Below are 19,703 nucleotides of genomic sequence, written 5' to 3'. Positions count from 1 at the left end.
TTTTCGCTATGCTGCGATTTGTTGCTAACTGCGCATGGTACGCAGAGCGAATGCGCTAAGTTATTTAACACAAAACTTAGATTTGCTGGTGTTCGAACGACGCTTTTCAGTCGCACTGCTGATCGGTGAATGATTGACAGGAAAGGGGCGTTTCTGGGTGGTAACTGAGCGTTTTCCGGGAATGTGCTAAAAAACGAAGGCGTGTCAGGGAAAAACGCGGGAGTGTCTGCAGAAACGGGGGAGTGGCTGGCCGAACGCAGGGCGTCTGTGATGTCAAACTAGGAACTAAACGGACTAAGCTGATCGCAATCTAGGAGTAGGTCCGGAGCTACTCAGAAACTGCAAAGAATTATTTAGTAGCAGTTCTGCTAATCTTTCGTTCGCTATTCTGCTAAGCTAAGATACACTCCTAGAGGGCGGCGGCCTAGCGTGTGCAATGCTGCTAAAAGCAGCTAGCGAGCGAACTCGGAAGGTAGATGCTAGAATCAAGTGGGCTAAGGGACCTTTTCCGTAAGGGGGAGGGGTTACGACGCAAGGGGGAGGAGCTAGGCCAGCGGGATAGTTCCTCTACTATCCACGCCACCAAGAATGAGGACCAGTGCACTGTGCAGGAAATTGGCGTATGCGCCGTGCAGGAGCAGCGGCTCTGTCAATAGGATGTGTCATGTGCGCATGCGTTGTGCTTTCTGGGAAAGCGGCGGTAGCGTGGGCGTGTTTCGGCCTCGCGCGTTGTTGTCGTGTCACCTGTTGCTATGCAGAGGCTGAGCTAGAGAGTGAGGCACAGGCGCCAGCGTCCGGGACAGAATCACCGCGTCCGGTCACAGCGCCATCCCTGATCCAGTCACTGTGATGACACAAGGCGGGCACGGAGCTGCTGAGCTTGCCAATAGAGAGTAAGGGGCGGGCAAGAAGCGGAAATCCCGTTCCAGAAGCTGTGTACGGCGGCGGTGTATACATGAAACCTCGACCCGGCTGCTGGTGTCGCTGACTGTCCTGATTGACAGCTGCACGATGGGCCCGATCAGCCGACTGAGCCTCCTGTGCCTGCTGCTGCTGCACTTTCCCCAGCAGGTAATAATGACAGGTCACAGCAACAAGTAGGAGGCACAGCAGTGGGCACTGGGCAGGGTGCTGCTGGCTGCTAGTCTATCTCTGCCAGTAGTAGCTGACCTTGTTTTCTAGTTCAGCTGGTCTGTCTGCTTTACAGGACATCCATTGCTGATTGCTCTGATGAAAGTCACAGAGCAGCATCAAGCAGCCTGTGAGGGGTTGTGTATATAGTGGAAGTTGAAGCCTGTGCCAATATTGATTTCACCAAATTATTACAAATATATATAATAAATATATATAGAGAGAGCGAGCACTGGAACTCTTACATCAATAACATCTACCGCTGAAATTCCATTCCCTATAACTTTTGTCTAAAATAAAATCATCACTGTTATTCACCACCCTCCCCAGATTCCTCTACATCCCCTTTACCCTACATTCTCATACCCTCACATGTCGTTCATCCTCCTCCTTGTTTTCTTCTTCCTCATCATAATTAACCTCTTACCAATTTCTTTCTACCCCCCCAATATAATGAACTCTTGTACAGTAATCCAACATTATTAACTTCTCACCATACCTTCCTAATTACTTACTTTTAGGTCTATGGTTTAAATGTATGAAGTGGTAATAACCCCATTTTTCAGCGTTTTTTTTTTTTTTTTTAAAGGGGGTTATTTTCTCATTTCAATATGGAAGAAAAAGGCATTCCGTGGTCAGAGATATTTCCAGTTATGCCCAACTGTAGTCAGCTGCTTAGTGCGTAAAACCTCAGCTTTTTGACGCTGGTCAAGAAAAATACAGTGCTATCTTAGGATGGCACTATGGTTATTTACATGTCCCACCTTGCATCCCTCTCATGGGTGCAGGAAGGGCTTATGAAAGGACTGCTATACAGTTCAAAGAAGTCATGGGCCCATGTCTACACCATTGCACCCTTATACCTCAGAAATTACAATCTTCATATGACCATTAACACTCTAAATTAAATGAAGTTCATTTGTAAGACAGTCATTGTAAGTAATCTCTTCATTCTAAAATGAAAGTGAAAGTTTTATGTTCTGGCATAAAAGATGTTTTGCTATGTGTATAAGGAAAGTGGAAAGTTTGGACTTTTTTTTTTTTTTAACCTAAAATTCCATTCTGTACTTAGTGGTAATTCCCTATGTACCGTATATACTCGAGTATAAGTCGACCCGAATATAAGCCGAGGCACCTAATTTTACCACAAAAACCTGGGAAAACTTATTGACTCGAGTATAAGCCTAGGGTGGGAAATGCAGCTCTAGCCGTACACAGCCCTCAGTGCCAGATATGCCCCCACAGTGCCAGATATGCCCTCATACTGCCAGATATGCCCCCACAGTGCCAGATATGCCCTCATACTGCCAGATATGCCCCCACAATGCCAGATATGCCCCCTCAGTGCCAGATATGCCCTCATACTGCCAGATATGCCCCACAGTGCCTGATGTGCCAGATATGCCCTCATGCTGCCAAATATGCCCCACAGTGTCAGATGTGCAAGATATGCCCTCATGCTGCCAGATATGCCCTCATGCTGCCGCCAGATATGCCCTCATGCTGCCGCCAGATGTGCCCCTCATGCTGCTGCCAGATGTGCCCCTCATGCTGCTGCCAGATATGCCCTCATGCTGCTGCCAGATATGCCCTCATGCTGCTGCCAGATATGCCCTCATGCTGCTGCCAGATATGCCCCTCATGCTGCTGCCAGATGTGCCCCTCATGCTGCTGCCAGATGTGCCCCTCATGCTGCTGCCAGATGTGCCCCTCATGCTGCTGCCAGATGTGCCCCTCATGCTGCTGCCAGATGTGCCCCTCATGCTGCTGCCAGATGTGCCCCTCATGCTGCTGCCAGATGTGCCCCTCATGCTGCTGCCAGATGTGCCCCTCATGCTGCTGCCAGATGTGCCCCTCATGCTGCTGCCAGATGTGCCCCTCATGCTGCTGCCAGATATGCCCCTCATGCTGCTGCCAGATATGCTCCCTCCCCAAGTGCCAAATATGCTCCCCCAGTGCTGTTACTGACCCCTCCGTCGATCCCGCGCTGTCTTCTGAAGGAGGGACACGGAGCGCACAGCGCGCGGCTCTCCTGTGTCCCTCCTGCATCTCCGGCGGCCGCGGCGGGTCTATTAAAAGAAGTGCCGGTTCGTGATCAGAGGTCACGAACGGGTACTTCCTTTAATAGACCCGCCGCTGCCGCCGGAGATGCAGGAGGGACACAGGAGAGCCGCGCGCTGTGCGCTCCGTGTCCCTCCTTCACACTGCACTCCCTGTCACACTGCATTCCCTGTCACTGTGCACTGACTCGAGTATAAGCCAAGGTGGCTTTTTCAGCACAAAAAAAAGTGCTGAAAAGGTCGGCTTATACTTGAGTATATACGGTAAGTCCATTTTTTTTTTTTTTTTCTGACCCGATTACTATAAAGCCAGGAACACATACACCGATCAGTGTGTACTTTCTATTGATCTCTTCAGCGTGATTGGCAGGTCGGGAACGAGGTAGCGTGTGCAGCACACGCTACCCTGATTTTACCATTACAGGAGTGTTTGAAGTCGTTTATCAGCTAACGCTCCTGCATATACCGACTGATTGGCCCGCTAATTGGATAGTGATGAGATCACACGGAAGCCTATGGCTGTAAATAAGCCTCACTTCTGTAGAGGAGACTAGTTATAGGTGCTTACATCATTATTAATGCTTGAGACTAGAGAAATAGTATACAAAACAGAAGCAAAGACAGATCTGTAAATGAGACCCCTTTCACACAGCGCTGAGAACCCAGGTTATTACAGGGGCAAACTGACGTGACTAGGGTTATTCCCAGTTCCGACCCGGTTGGCTGCAGTGTGAAAGGCAGTCCCGTATCATGACTAAAAGGCTGCTGGTTGGCTGGATCAGGAGCGTTTGGAGGTTACGTACTCTCCAAGCATCCTGTGTGAGCAGACTCAACACCGGTCCCGACAGCGGTGTGAAAGGGGTAAGTGTATGTGAAGTCCCGGCCCCGACCCATAGTCAGTATTCCGTGTTGGATACAGGTCTTCATTGTTTCATTAAATGTAACGGCGGAACACGCGTGTGGGCAGCGTGTGTCCGCGTGTTTCTATGTCTATGTTCTATGATTAAGATAAAAATGTCTAGTCAATTTTAATTCTACAATTTGTGCAGTGTTAGTTTATAGTACTGGTGCAAGGCATCTGAAAGATGATTGTCAATCATAGAGAGCTGTAGCTCTATCTAGCAGACAGTGATTTAGTGAGACAATAAGTAGCACCGCACTAGCCAATAGACTATATAAGAAATAATAGATACTCATGTGGAGCTGAGAGAATATATTGTATCTATGTATGACAAACTAACAGCACTAGTGCAAAGCAGCTGATAGATGACCATCAACCACAGAGAGCTGCAGTTCTAGTTGACAGATAGTGACTCAGTGAGATAACGAGCAGCACTGCACTAATTAATAGACTTTTTGAAACAACATAAATAATACTAGATAATTACGTGGAACTGAGAAGGGATGCAGTATGATAAGTCTAAGAATGTTATGAGACATCTATGATATAATTTAGCAGTGGTGACTGCAATAAATATACCCTGTAATAAACACAGATGATTATCAATCACAAAGAGCTGCAGTGTTATGCTATAGATAAGTGACTTAGTGAAACAATAAGCAGCACTGCACTAGCTAAATAGATTTTCTGAAATGACACAAGAACAGACAACTATGTAGAGCTAAGAAAAGATACATTGTATCTGTATTTGATAAGTGTAAGACTGCCATGAGACACCTGTGACATAATCTAGTAGTGATGATTGCAACAAATGTTTCAGAATACACTGTGTAGTAAACACACAGAAATATTCGGGATACAATGGTTTAAGCCACTCAGAAAATATATACTGATGCCATGTGGTGTGTATAAGCCACAATAATAGAAATTCTATCTGAAATTGATGCTATAAGTGAAAGTCAATCAAAAGATTGTTCTGTATAGTAATTCATTGAGACGTTGGGTGGTGATACATAATCTATTGGTTTAATACATACTATTGGGAAGATATCATTGCTATCTAAGAATGAAAGAGTTCTCTTTCTGGTGTCACCAGTCCTTAATAATGGAGGTGCCTTCCTCCTAGGGACAATAATAGTGTACACCAGAATATTATAACAAATTGTCAAATATATGACACTTTATCACCCATACAGCATATTGTGATGACAATTTAATACACTCAAATCTGACTCTGAATAATCTGAAGGTGTCACCAGTCCCAGATAAAAAAGGCGTCTTCCTTCTAGGGATAATAATAGTGTGTACACCTTAAGATCAGAATAGAGTGTTATATGCTCTAATAGTGAGAACATCTGGATATCACAATAGAGTGTCATACACCTAACAATTTATTACTGGGATTCTATCTGATTACATATAGTGATCAATATCTCAATATACTTGAGCTGATTTTGACTAGCTTTAAAGTGTCAACAGTCCCTAATAAAGAAGGTGCTTTCCTTCTAGGGATAAAGATGATACATATATCTGAATATTAGAGTGGTATATATCGTTAACACCTGACAGAGTGTTACACGCTAGACAACATACTGTCCACATTTAATGTGATAATATACTGTGGCGAATTTTTGACTATATTTAAGCTGACTCTAAACAGCCTCAATGAGTCAACAGTCTCTAATAAAGAAGGTGTTTCCCTCTTTGGGACAATAATAAAATGTACACCTGAGTATCATAACAGAGTGTTGCACACTTGGCAGTATATCACCTACACTTGTCTCATGTGGATATTATTACGATTATCTCAATACATTCAAGCTGATTTTCAACAATCTATATTGAAGACATTAATATTACTAATATCCATACCTTTCAATGCTCCTTTTAGAAATCGACTGGACAAATAATTAAATAAAGATCCAATTTGGGAGTGATACATTATATACATCTAGACATTAGAATAGACACTCGGGCACACTTTTTAAATCTCAAAATCACCTTTATTATACTCCATTGCACTTCTATGTTTGTTTGTTATATTTTAACCTCTATGTTTCGCCTATACTCCTAGTTTGTGTGTTACTAATTCTCACACTAATTTCTAATAGATATGAATAAAAGTTAAATTTTAAATTATTATAGGGGGATGTGATAACCAGGTCCAATCCTCTTTACGTGCACCGATAATACAGCCCTTTCCTCCTTTTTCTTGTTTCATTAAATGTATACTGTTTGGCGAGTCGTGTGCCTGCCTAAAATGTTGGCACTCTCACTCTTGCTTTTTCCATAATATGAGAAGAATGTTTACAAGTGCGCTGTCAGCAGCAGCTGATATGGGGATGGTCAATAACTCCAAGATATATAAAGAGCAAAAATAATAATGAAACCAGCGCTGGCTGTAAGAATTATATAAAAAACGGTTTGTTACAATCAACACATTTGTTTATAAAGTATAATCATTTGTAAAAATGTATATATATAAAATCCCATATAAATGAAATAAAAAATAAGATTAAATTAATATATACCACCCAGGATACTGCTGGATTTATCTGGCAGGGATTTTAACAGAATCGAGATATTGCATTCAATGAAGATACTATTTGGCAGATAGTGTTGTATTTCTGATAGATTCCAATTCAGTATAAAGGATCTGCTTGCTATGAGAAGATGTTCCCCATAAAAGGTTGTTTAGCAGTGGTCCTTTCAGTGCAAGTGGGGTAGTTCAATAGCAAATTTGTAGCAGTTCACAACACAGTGATCTCCATAAGGTGTTAAGCAAGGGTCCTTACATTAATATAATGACGTTTAAAACCGAACTGTTACGTTAATTGTCCATAGTGCGAAAAGGATCCCAATAGTGCCAGAAATAATTACCAAAGTCCTGGTGGTGTAGAGAAAGCTCAACGCGTTTCACTGGTAGTGCCCAGCTTCCTCAGGAAGCTATGGACAATTAACGTAACGGTCCAGTTTTAAACGTCATATTAATGTTCTTGCATGTTTATGGGCGAGATTCAAATGTCATTGCGGGTCCCTGCACCTGCCGACAGATATTCAAATGTTGCTGCCGACAGGTGCGAGAACTTCATTTCAGCTCGTTACCCCCAGTGATGGCAAGCTGAAATATGCGAAAAAGTGACCTGTTTGGGTGCCCAAATGGGACTTTTCGTGTAACACCCATTCCTTTAGTTGTGTTTTGCTGCTTTACATGGCTAAACCCAACTGATGGGCACTAAAATGGGCAACGATTAAATATCTCCCTGCGATCTCCCGTCACTTTAGACGGAAGATTGGGCGCGATTAAACAATTGAAACCCCCCCCTCCCCATGACTGCCTTGTACAGTTTTATATTACTGTACTTACTGTGAAGAAACAGATGTTATTGATTGCTTCTCTTTCTGTACTGTGATTTTGTGATCATATTGTGCCGCCAATTTTGTTCGGGTGCCTATCGCTTTTTGTATTTGTACTATTTCTACTAATAAAACTAAAATTGTTGGTAAAAATTTTTTTTATACTGTCATTGTCATGTTTCACCTGTCCATAAACTGTCAGAGTTAACCCTTTATTAAAGGTCATGAAACTGTATACTGACACGTAGTGATTACTAAGGTATATTAGCAAAGCCTCTGGATTATGTTCTTACAAGTGTCAGTCTACCATGTCTATTACTTTTAAGAAGCTTCTGTAACATCCAGCCAGTGAGGAAATGTGCAGTTTAATGAATGCAGTATTGGAATTAACTGACCACAGGCATCCTCAATAAAGGATAGGCTGGCTGATATATTTACCTGGAGAAGGGATTCAGGGGGAAATGTACTAAGCAGTGATAAAGTGCAGAAGTTAGCCAGTGGAGAAGTTGCCAATGGCAACCAGTATGCTTTTATAATTTTCATACCGTAAAAGTATACAGAGCAGCTGATTGGTTGCCATGGGCAACTTCTCCACTGGCTCACTTCTCCACTTTTATCACTTCTTAATACATAGCCCCCAAAGAAGTGATAAGCCCAACGCACCAGCCAATCATTACGGATTTGAAAAATGACAGTTAAGAGCTTACTGGCTGGTGTGTTTATCGCCTTGCACTGATCACTAGTTTATCACTTCTTTATCCCTTCTCCAGGATAATACATCTGCCCCCTTGTTACATTTTTGTTTACATTTGCAGCCAGATTAATTTTATAAACCATTATTTTGCTTTTTATATAGATTTAGCCTATGATACAGTTATGTTTATGTACTTTTTTTATGCGCTGCAAATTCTTGTGGCGCCATATAAATAAACAGCAACTAGGTATCTATGCTTCAAAAAACAAGAGTCCAGTTTATTTTGCAATTCTTGAAGGACATGTATATTACGGGCCATATTTAATTGTGCGCTCAATTCTGTAAAACCCTGTGGTGCAGGATTTTTCCCCGCAGCCGTGGAGTTTTCCTATTCAATTGAAAGAGAGAAAAGGAGGATAGAAATCGCTGCACCCCCAAGAGCAAGTCTGATTGCTCCTAAAAAATTTATTTATAGGAAAAATCATTGGGATTTGCTCTGGCACCCGTCCCTCCCCTAATGAATAAGCAATTGGAAGTTTCCAGATAGGTTAATTATTTTTTAATTCTTCACCTTCCAATGTCTTCTTCCTCCAGCCTGTCTGGATCTGGTCTTCTGCAGGGAATGTAATCGGCTTCCAGGTGTTTGGGATGCTGGCAGTCAAAACGCTGATGCCGGAATCCCGACATCGCTCTCATGTATCAAGCAGTAAAAAGAATGAAGACGTAAACCAATCAGCTTGTTTATTTCTCTAACGTCCTAGTGGATGCTGGGTACTCCATAAGGACCATGGGGAATAGACGGGCTCCGCAGGAGACTGGGCACTCTTTAAAGAAAGATTAGGTACTACATCTGGTGTGCACTGGCTCCTCCCTCTATGCCCCTCCTCCAGACCTCCGTTAGAATCTGTGCCCAGCCAGAGCTGGATGCACTTAGTGGGCTCTCCTGAGTTCACTATAAAGAAAGTATTTGTTAGGTTTTTTATTTTCAGTGAGATCTGCTGGCAACAGACTCACTGCTACGTGGGACTTAGGGGAGAGAAGCAAACCTACCTGCTTGCAGCTAGCTTCTGCTTCTAAGGCTACTGGACACCATTAGCTCCAGAGGGATCGAACACAGGGCCCGACCTCGATCGTCCGTTCCCGGAGCCGCGCCGCCGTCCCCCTTGCAGAGCCAGAAGACGGAAGATTCCGGGAGAAAATCGGCGGCTGAAGACTCCGGTCTTCAATAAGGTAGCGCACAGCACTGCAGCTGTGCGCCATTGCTCCCACAGAACACCACACACTCCGGTCACTGGTGGGTGCAGGGCGCTGGGGGGGGGGGGCCTGGGCTGCAATATGTATACCTTCTTGGCAAAAAGCACATAATACAGTTTTAAACTATATATGTGCCCAATCCCCCGCCATAATTTTTATTAAAAAAGCGGTAGAAGCCCGCCGCTGAAGGGGCGGGGCTATCTCCCTCAGCACAGCCAGCGCCATTTTTTTCTTCACAGCTCCGCTGGAAGGACGCTCCCCAGGCTCTCCCCTGCAGTATACACTACGGAAAGGGTAAAAAAGAGAGGGGGGCACATAAATTTAGGCGCAGAATTGTGATAATAAGCAGCTATTGGGGGAAAAATTCACTTAGTATAGTGTAAATCCCTCTGTTATATAGCGCTCTGGTGTGTGCTGGCATACTCTCTCTCTGTCTCCCCAAAGGACTTTGTGGGGTCCTGTCCTCAGTCAGAGCATTCCCTGTGTGTGTGTGCGGTGTGTCGGTACGGCTGTGTCGACATGTTTGATGAGGACGCTTACGTGGAGGCGGAGCAGGAGCCGTTAGTTGTGATGTCGCCCCCTGCGGGGCCGACACCAGAGTGGATGGATATGTGGAAGGTATTAACCGACAGTGTCAACTCCTTGCATAAAAGGTTCGATGACTTAACAGCTTTGGGACAGCCGGCGTCTCAGCCCGCGCCTGCCCAAGCGTCTCAGAGGCCATCAGGGGCTCAAAAACGCCCGCTACCTCAGATGGCAGACACAGATGTCGACACGGAGTCTGACTGCAGTGTCGACGAGGATGAGACAAATGTACAATCCACAAGGGCCATCCGAATCATGATTACGGCAATGAAAAATGTGTTGCACATTTCTGACATTAACCCGGTTACCACAAAAAAGGGTATTATGTTTGGGGAGAAAAAGCAGCCAGTAACTTTTCCCCCATCTGATGAGTTAAATGAATTGTGTGAAGAAGCGTGGTGTTCCCCGGATAAGAAATTAGTGATTTCTAAGCGGTTACTAATGGCGTACCCTTTCCCGCCAACGGATAGGTTACGCTGGGAGACATCCCCTAGGGTGGACAAGGCGCTCACACGCTTATCAAAAAAGGTGGCACTGCCGTCTCAGGATACGGCCGCCTTAAAGGAGCCTGCAGATAGAAAGCAGGAGGCTATCCTGAAGTCTGTGTATACACACTCAGGTACTATACTGCGACCTGCTATTGCTTCGGCATGGATGTGTAGTGCTGCAGCAGCATGGTCTGATTCCCTGTCAGATAACATTGATTCCCTTGACAGGGATACTATTTTGCTAACCATAGAGCTTATTAAAGACGTAGTCTTATATATGAGGGATGCACAGAGGGACATTTGCCGGCTGGCATCTAGAATTAATGCAATGTCCATTTCTGCCAGGAGAGTATTATGGACTCGGCAGTGGACAGGTGATGCTGATTCTAAAAGGCACATGGAAGTTTTGCCTTATAAGGGTGAGGAATTATTTGGGGACGGTCTGTCGGACCTCGTGTCCACAGCAACAGCTGGGAAGTCGACTTTTTTACCCCAGGTTCCCTCACAGCCTAAGAAGGCACCGTATTATCAAGTACAGTCCTTTCGGCCCCAGAAAGGCAAGCGGGTCAGAGGCGCGTCCTTTCTGCCCAGAGGCAGGGGTAGAGGGAAAAAGCTGCACCAGACAGTCAGTTCACAGGAACAAAAATCCTCCCCTGCTACCACTAAGTCCACCGCATGACGCTGGGGCTCCACAGGTGGAGCCAGGTGCGGTGGGGGCCCGTCTCCGGAACTTCAGCGACCAGGTGGATCTCTGGGTTCTACAAGTGGTATCTCAGGGATACAAGCTGGAGTTCGAGACGTCTCCCCCTCGCCGTTACCTCAAATCAGCCTTGCCAGCCACTCCCAAGGAAAGGGAGGTAGTACTGGCGGCAATTCACAAGCTGTACCTCCAGCAGGTGATAATCAAAGTTACCCTCCTTCAACAGGGACGGGGTTACTATTCCACAATGTTTGTGGTACCGAAACCAGACGGTTCGGTGAGACCCATTCTAAATTTGAAATCCTTGAACACTTATATAAGGAAGTTCAAGTTCAAAATGGAATCACCCCAGGGCGGTTTTTGCAAGCCTGGAAGAGGGGGATTTTATGGTATCACTGGACATCAAGGATGCTTACCTACATGTCCCCATTTACCCACCTCACCAGGAGTACCTCCGATTTGTGGTACAGGACTGCCATTACCAATTCCAGACGTTGCCGTTTGGTCTGTCCACGGCACCGAGGGTATTTGCCAAGGTAATGGCCGAAATGATGATACTCCTTCGAAGGAAGGGAGTTATAATTATCCCATACTTGGACGATCTCCTTATGAAGGCGAGGTCCATGGAGCAGTTGTTGGTCGGAGTAGCGCTATCTCAGGAAGTGCTACAACAGCACGGCTGGATTCTGAATATCCCAAAGTCGCAGCTGGTTCCTACGACGCGTCTGCTGTTCTTGGGTATGATTCTGGACACAGAACAGAAGAAGGTGTTTCTCCCGGAGGAGAAGGCCAAGGAGTTGTCATCTCTGGTCAGAGACCTCCTGAAACCAAAACAGGTGTCGGTGCATCACTGCACGCGAGTCCTGGGAAAGATGGTAGCTTCTTACGAAGCAATTCCCTTCGGCAGGTTCCATGCAAGGATCTTTCAGTGGGATCTGTTAGACAAGTGGTCCGGATCGCATCTTCAGATGCATCGGTTGATCACCCTGTCCCCAAGGGCCAGGGTGTCTCAGCTGTGGTGGCTGCAGAGTGCTCATCTTCTCGAGGGCCGCAGATTCGGCATTCAGGACTGGGTCCTGGTGACCACGGATGCAAGCCTTCGAGGTTGGGGGGCAGTCACTCAGGGAAGAAACTTCCAAGGACAATGGTCGAGTCAGGAGACTTCCCTACACATAAATATTCTGGAACTAAGGGCCATTTACAGTGCCTTAAGTCAAGCAAAACCCCTGCTTCAAAACCAGCCGGTGCTGATTCAGTCAGACAACATCACGGCGGTGGCCCATGTAAACCGACAGGGCGGTACAAGAAGCAGGACGGCGATGGCAGAAGCCACAAGGATTCTCTGATGGGCGGAAAATCACGTGATAGCACTGTCAGCAGTGTTCATTCCGGGAGTGGACAACTGGGAAGCAGACTTCCTCAGCAGGCACGACCTCCACCCGGGAGAGTGGGGACTTCATCCAGAAGTCTTCCAGCTGATTGTAAATCGTTGGGAAAGGCCACAGGTGGACATGATGGCGTCCCGCCTCAACAAAAAGCTAAAAAGATATTGCGCCAGGTCAAGGGACCCTCAGGCGATAGCTGTGGACGCTCTAGTGACACCGTGGGTGTACCAGTCGGTTTATGTGTTCCTTCCTCTCATACCAAAGGTACTGAGGATAATAAGAAAGAAAGAGAGGAGTAAGAACTATACTCATCGTTCCGGATTGGCCAAGAAGAACTACAAGTACCCGGAACTACAAGAAATGATCTCAGAGGACCCTTGGCCTCTGCCGCTCCGACAGGACCTGCTACAGCAGGGGCCCTGTCTGTTCCAAGACTTACCGCGGCTGCGTTTGACGGCATGGCGGTTGAACGCCGGATCCTGATGGAAAAGGGCATTCCGGTTGAAGTCATTCCTACGCTGATAAAAGCTAGGAAGGATGTGACAGCAAAACATTATCACCGCATATGGCGAAAATATGTTGCTTGGTGTGAGGCTATGAAGGCCCCAACAGAGGAATTTCAGCTGGGTCGATTTCTGCACTTCCTACAGTCAGGAGTGACTATGGGCCTAAAATTGGGATCCATAAAAGTCCAGATTTCGGCCCTGTCTATTTTCTTTCAAAAAGAACTGGCTTCACTGCCTGAAGTTCAGACGTTTGTTAAGGGAGTGCTGCATATTCAGCCCCCTTTTGTGCCTCCAGTGGCACCGTGGGATCTCAACATAGTGTTGGATTTCCTAAAATCACATTGGTTTGAGCCACTTCAGACCGTGGAGTTGAAGTATCTCACGTGGAAAATGGTCATGCTTTTGGCCTTGGCTTCGGCTAGGCGTGTGTCAGAATTGGCGGCTTTGTCATGTAAAAGCCCTTATCTGATCTTCCATATGGACAGGGCAGAATTGAGGACTCGTTCCCAATTTCTCCCTAAGGTGGTATCAGCGTTTCATTTGAACCAACCTATTGTTTGTGCCTGCGGCTACTCGGGACTTGGAGGATTCCAAGTTGATGGACGTAGTCCGGGCCCTAAAAATCTATGTTTCCAGGACGGCTAGAGTCAGAAAAACTGACTCGCTGTTTATCCTGCATGCACCCAACAAGCTGGGTGCTCCTGCTTCTAAGCAGACTATTGCTCGCTGGATCTGTAGCACGATTCAACTAGCACATTCTGCGGCTGGACTGCCGCATCCTGAATCGGTAAAAGCCCATTCCACGAGGAAGGTGGGCTCTTCTTGGGCGGCTGCCCGAGGGGTCTTGGCTTTACAACTTTGCCGAGCTGCTACCTGGTCGGGATCAAACACGTTTGCAAAATTCTTCAAGTTTGAAACCCTGGCTGAGGAGGACCTTGAGTTTGCTCATTCGGTGCTGCAGAGTCATCCGCACTCTCCCGCCCGTTTGGGAGCTTTGGTATAATCCCCATGGTCCTTACGGAGTACCCAGCATCCACTAGGACGTCAGAGAAAATAAGAATTTACTCACCGGTAATTCTATTTCTCGTAGTCCGTAGTGGATGCTGGGAGCCCGTCCCAAGTGCGGACTTCTGCAATACTTGTATATAGTTATTGCTTAACTATAGGGTTATTGTTCTGAGCCATCTGTTGAATGAGGCTCAGTTTTTGTTCATACTGTTAACTGGGTATAGTTATCACAAGTTGTACGGTGTGATTGGTGTGGCTGGTATGAGTCTTACCCTGGATTCCAAATCCTTTCCTAGTATTGTCAGCTCTTCCGGGCACAGTTTCCCTAACTGAGGTCTGGAGGAGGGGCATAGAGGGAGGAGCCAGTGCACACCAGATGTAGTACCTAATCTTTCTTTAAAGAGTGCCCAGTCTCCTGCGGAGCCCGTCTATTCCCCATGGTCCTTACGGAGTACCCAGCATCCACTACGGACTACGAGAAATAGAATTACCGGTGAGTAAATTCTTATTTTTTCCTACAGAATGTACCTGATAAATGCTACTTCAAAGCTGATTGGTTGCTATGGGCAACTTCTTAATTGGTCAACTTCTCCACTCTTTTCACAGCTTAATACATCTCCCCCTGACATACAGGTTATCATGCTGGGACATACACATACATATACATTATGAAATACTTCCTCACAGAAATGGAAAAATGAAATTCCTGCTTTGAAAAGGGATTTCCACCTCTAAGATGTGTAATGTATTGTCTTAAGGCCCATACACACTAGCTGATTTTGAGCTCAAAGTAGCTCACATTTGGCGTTTTGAGCTACTTTGAACTCAAACTGCCAGTGTGTATGGCCGGGCGGTGAGCGCTGATGCGCGCTCCCACATCATCGCTGGCTTCCACTGCGCGTTCGGCTGTTTGAACAGCCGAGTGAAGCACTTTCCACAGTCTGTTACTGTCGAAAGTGCTTTACCCCCCAGTGTGTATGCACTGAGCTTTTTTCCTGCCAGCGATGTTCACGATCATTGCTGTGCATACACGCTGGGCAAAAACGCCCACTGTATGCACCTTTAGTGTCTCTGACTTCTATGATTTTCAGCCATGTACAAAGAGTGTATATGTGTTTTTTTGTAAAATATTATTTGTTTTAATATAATTAAATAATGTTTGTCACAACAGATCACATTTTCGGTCTTTGTGAGGTTATTTGTTAATGTCTTGCTTTGTAGAAACAAACATTTAAAGGGCTTACTATTTTACATTACATCTATGTATGTATGTGTTTAATGCATAAAACAACTTTACCCTTTGAACGAAAATGTAAGATCATAAGCAGTTTTAACAACCAAGCAAGGAACTTGACCCTTCATGTAGCATATCTTAATTGGTAATCAATGACCTAGCAGTTCACACTTGTTAATTATTACAAGAAATTTTCTTTTTCTTGTCCCATTTCATTGAAAGAAAGCTCCATCGACAGATCAGTCTGCACCCAATTGCATATATCCAAGAGATCCATCCGTATTTCCACTTGTGTCAGACTTGGGGAAGACAGCAGCTTCCGACAGTTTTAAGTCGGAAGGGGTTCCGACCTATTCATTACGGCCCCGTTTATCCCGACAAGTCTGGAAACCCGACTTGTCGGAATGTACGCTGATCGGTGGCTTCAGCCGCCGATCAGCGTGCATTGTCAGAAGCGGGACCAAACCCGACAGGTTTTAGCCCTGTTTTTGACAATCTCAATCCGACTTTAAAAAAAATCGGATTGAGATAAGTGAGCTGAGAGCAGGAGACGAGGAGCAGCAGGGAGGGTAGGGACCCAGCGGCAGCGTCCACCCGGCTCTAGCAAGCGACGTCCTGCTTGCTGGAGCCGGGTGGATGCAGCCGTGAGCCTCCGCTGCTGCTCCCCATCTTCTCCTCTCCTCCCCCGTCCGCTCCGTCTCCTCCGCTGCTCCCCTCCCCCCTGGCGCCACAGACATCTCCTCACCTCCGGCGCTGACAGCAGCAGCAGGTCAGGAAACAGGGAACGGCCAAATCCGACAGTCGAATTTGTCCGCTCTTTTGAATAGGGGTTGTCGGGTTCATTCCGACAACTGCATGTCGGAATGGACCTGACTCTTATTGAATATACCCCATAGGGTGGCATTCTATTAGCTGCGTTGATTTACCACAGCTAATGCATTCCCCTTGGGCTATCTTATTAGCATGCTAATAACCAGCCCTAGGAGACACGTTTTCGGGCGGTAACACATGGGTCTGCGAACTTATCATGGAACCCATTATCCCCCAATAACGGGTGATTTACTGCACAGTAAAAACAAGCTGTAATTGGATAGCCTGATAGGGCCATTGTTTGCAAGCTATTTTTTTCTTTTATACACAGCACATGTGTATTACAAACAGAACAAAACAAACAAACCCTTGATAGAACCGGGTTGGGATATCTACATCTTGTTAAACAAGGCTTGTAATGCATACTTTTTCTTAAACTACTTGTCTACGCTTTTATGGATTGATTCATTTAGTATCTGGAAGTCTCCTTGTCAGGAGTTATATCCTTTGTACTTTTACATTTAAAGAATTGATAGGCAACTTGATACACGTCAGGGGCCGCATAGTCAGCCCTCTAACCTATAAAAAGGCCACGTTTCCTTTAGGGGGAATTTACTTACTCATGGTAAATTATCGCAGGGAAATCAGGATGTGGCCTCAGGCGCTGATGCCTGGGATTATTAGACTCCTGAATTACCCTGATAGCCTTGTTGACTCTTGTTACAGTACAGTGTTAATGTGCAGAATCTGTGAAGAGTTAATGGATTCCTGCATTAATACAGTTGCAGCACTCATTAACCCCCGTGTTATCAGGGTTTTTTTCAACTCGTTGAGGCAGGTGAAAAAAATCCTCAATAACTGCTGGTTTCGATGCTAATTGGAAGCCCTGGAGGATCAATAACACCGTGGTAATCTACTGCAGCTAATTGAATTTCCCCTATATCTCACTGAAGGAGAGGTTTATCACTCTTGGAGATATTGCCCATACCAACCAATACGCTTCCATTTTACAGGCTGTGCTAGAAAAGCTGAATGGCTGGTATAGGCAACTTCTCCAAGATTTGATAACTCGCCCTCTAATAAGGTAAAACAATGGGGCAGATACATTAAGTCCGGAGAAGTGATAAGTGCAAGGTGATAACGCACCAGCCAATCGGCTCCTAACTGTACATTTACATATTGGAGCTGCCTGGCTGGTGCGTTATCATCTTCTTTATCACTTCTCCAGGAGGGCTTAATACATCTGCCCCATTATATTTATTAAAATAAGCACCTATTGTGACATATCAACATCTTTAAATAATTTTTACAAGCTATAACTAACATATCTGACAATAAAGCGGGATGCAGTTGGGGACTAAAAATGAAGACTTGGGGGGCCATCACCTTTCTAGAGGCCATGTTTTAGTGTGACTTGTTTCTTCCTTACATTGTGCTTAGATGACTTCTCAAGGCAGATGTTTCTTTAGTTCTTTTCTCTATTTCATAGGCAAATAATCACTAGTTAACGGAGTATATGCTTAGTGTAAACGCAAAGCTGTACTATCTTGCAGATACGTGCAACTCTTGGAATACTGCGTGCAATTAATGATGATGGTTCTTCTGCAAAGGATTATTGTATTACATACAACTCTACGTGGACAACACTTCCAACAACCTATACCAATGCGGTGAGTTGGTTTGTCATAGTTGACACTTTTTTTGACATTTCCATTTCTCAAAAGTAGATTTCTTTGAAGATTATTTTATTCAAATTCCTCAATTCATGTTATTATTATTATTATTATTATTATTATTATTATTATTGTTGTTGTTGTAACTAGAAAAGCTTCAAATGCATCTGATATGGGAAAAAAAGGCTTTCATGGAAAGGGATTAAAGAAATATACATGAATCATTTAGCTTTAATAGCTTATCAAAATGGCTTCACTGTAGTCACAATGCATTATCATAAAATGTGCCTGTAGCAGAATAGTACATTATGGGGTATATGCAATTCACGGCGAATCGCGGCAAATTATCGCCGTTTTTTAATTCAACACAATTCGACAGGTGAATTCCGGCAGGTGGCTGCCGGAAATCACCATATTCAATGAAAAACGGATTCGACAGTTCCGCGGGCGAAAAACGGCCGATTTGCCGGATTTTGCCGCGATTTTAAAAAACGGGAAAAAAACGTAAAAAAAATGGCGTGGGGTCCCCCCTTCAAAGCATAACCAGCCTCGGGCTCTTCGAGCTGGTCCTGGTTCTAAAAATGCGGGGAAAAATTGGGCCAGGGATCCCCCGTATTTTTAAAACCAGCACCGGGCTCTGCGCCTGGTGCTGGTGCAAAAAATACGGGGGACAAAAAGAGTAGGGGTCCCCCGTATTTTTTACACCAGCATCGGGCTCCACTAGCTGGACAGATAATGCCACAGCCGGGGGTCACTTTTATACAGTGCCCTGCGGCCGTGGCATTAAATATCCAACTAGTCACCCCTGGTCGGGGTACCCTGGGGGAGTGGGGACCCCTTCAATCAAGGGGTCCCCCCCCCAGCCACCCAAGGGCCAGGGGTGAAGCCCGAGGCTGTCCCCCCCATCCAATGGCTGCGGATGGGAGGCTGATAGCCTTGAGTAAAATGACAAGAATATTGTTTTTTCCAGCAGTACTACAAGTCCCAGCAAGCCTCCCCCGCAAGCTGGTACTTGGAGAACCACAAGTACCAGCATGTGGGAGAAAACCGGGCCCGCTGGTACCTGTAGTTCTACTGGAAAAAAATACCCAAATAAAAACAGTACACAGACACAGTGACAGTAAAACTTTATTACACACTGCCGACACACACATACTTACCTATGTTGACACGCAGACTGCCACGGTCTCCGACGATCCGAGGGTACCTGTGAAAAAAATTATACTCACCTTCCAGCGTCCAGAGGTACATCCACGTCCAGAGATACATCCACGTACTTGTTAAAAAAAAAAAACGAACACCCGTGCCATGCCGGACTGAAAGGGGTCCCATGCTTTCACATCAGACCCCTTTCCCCGAATGCCGGGACACCACGTGACTCCTGTCACTGAAGTCCCTTCAGCCAATCAGGAAGCGCTACTTCCATGGCGCTCACCTGATTGGCTGTGCGCTGTCTGAGCTGTCAGACAGCGCATCGCAAAGCCTCTCCATTACTTTCAATGGTGAGAACTTTGCCGTCTGCGGGGGTTACCCGCGGTCAGCCGCTGACCGGCGGGTGACCTCACCGCTAGCCGCTAAGTTCCCACCATTGAAAGTAATGGACGGAGCTGTGCGATGCGCTGTCTGAGTTCAGACAGCGCACAGCCAGTTGCGCTTCCTGATTGGCTTTAGAGACCTTTCTGTGACAGCTGTCACTCTGAGAGGTCTCTCTGCATTCGGGGTAAGGGGTCCCATGTGTAAGCATGGGACCCCTTTCAGTCCGGCATGGTACGGGTGTCCGGTTTGTTTTTTTTAACAAGTACGTGGATTTATCTCTGGACCCTGGCTGAGGTGAGTATATTGATCTTTTCTTTTCAGGTATCCGTGGATTCTACATGGAGAAGAGGACCGATGTCGGCGTGTGAACATAGGTAAGTA

General features: G+C 45.6%; 1 protein-coding gene across 2 annotated transcripts in view; it reads left to right on the top strand.

The window, feature by feature from the left end:
* Window positions 1-672: 672 nt before the first annotated feature.
* Window positions 673-19,703, top strand: part of SPPL2A (signal peptide peptidase like 2A) — a 133,459-nt gene continuing 114,428 nt past the window's right edge. The window contains exons 1-2 of one of the 2 annotated variants that reach the window (XM_063926004.1): window positions 673-1,071; window positions 17,667-17,783. In XM_063926004.1, the coding sequence (XP_063782074.1) occupies window positions 1,012-1,071; window positions 17,667-17,783 (177 nt within the window). In that variant the 5' untranslated portion in view covers window positions 673-1,011. The remainder of the gene's footprint in view (window positions 1,072-17,666; window positions 17,784-19,703) is intronic. The other variant, XM_063926003.1, reaches the window with a different exon arrangement.

The sequence above is a fragment of the Pseudophryne corroboree genome, chromosome 6 (assembly GCF_028390025.1).
Source record: "Pseudophryne corroboree isolate aPseCor3 chromosome 6, aPseCor3.hap2, whole genome shotgun sequence".
Lineage (NCBI taxonomy): Eukaryota > Metazoa > Chordata > Amphibia > Anura > Myobatrachidae > Pseudophryne > Pseudophryne corroboree.
This window is presented reverse-complemented; position numbering and strand designations above follow the sequence as displayed.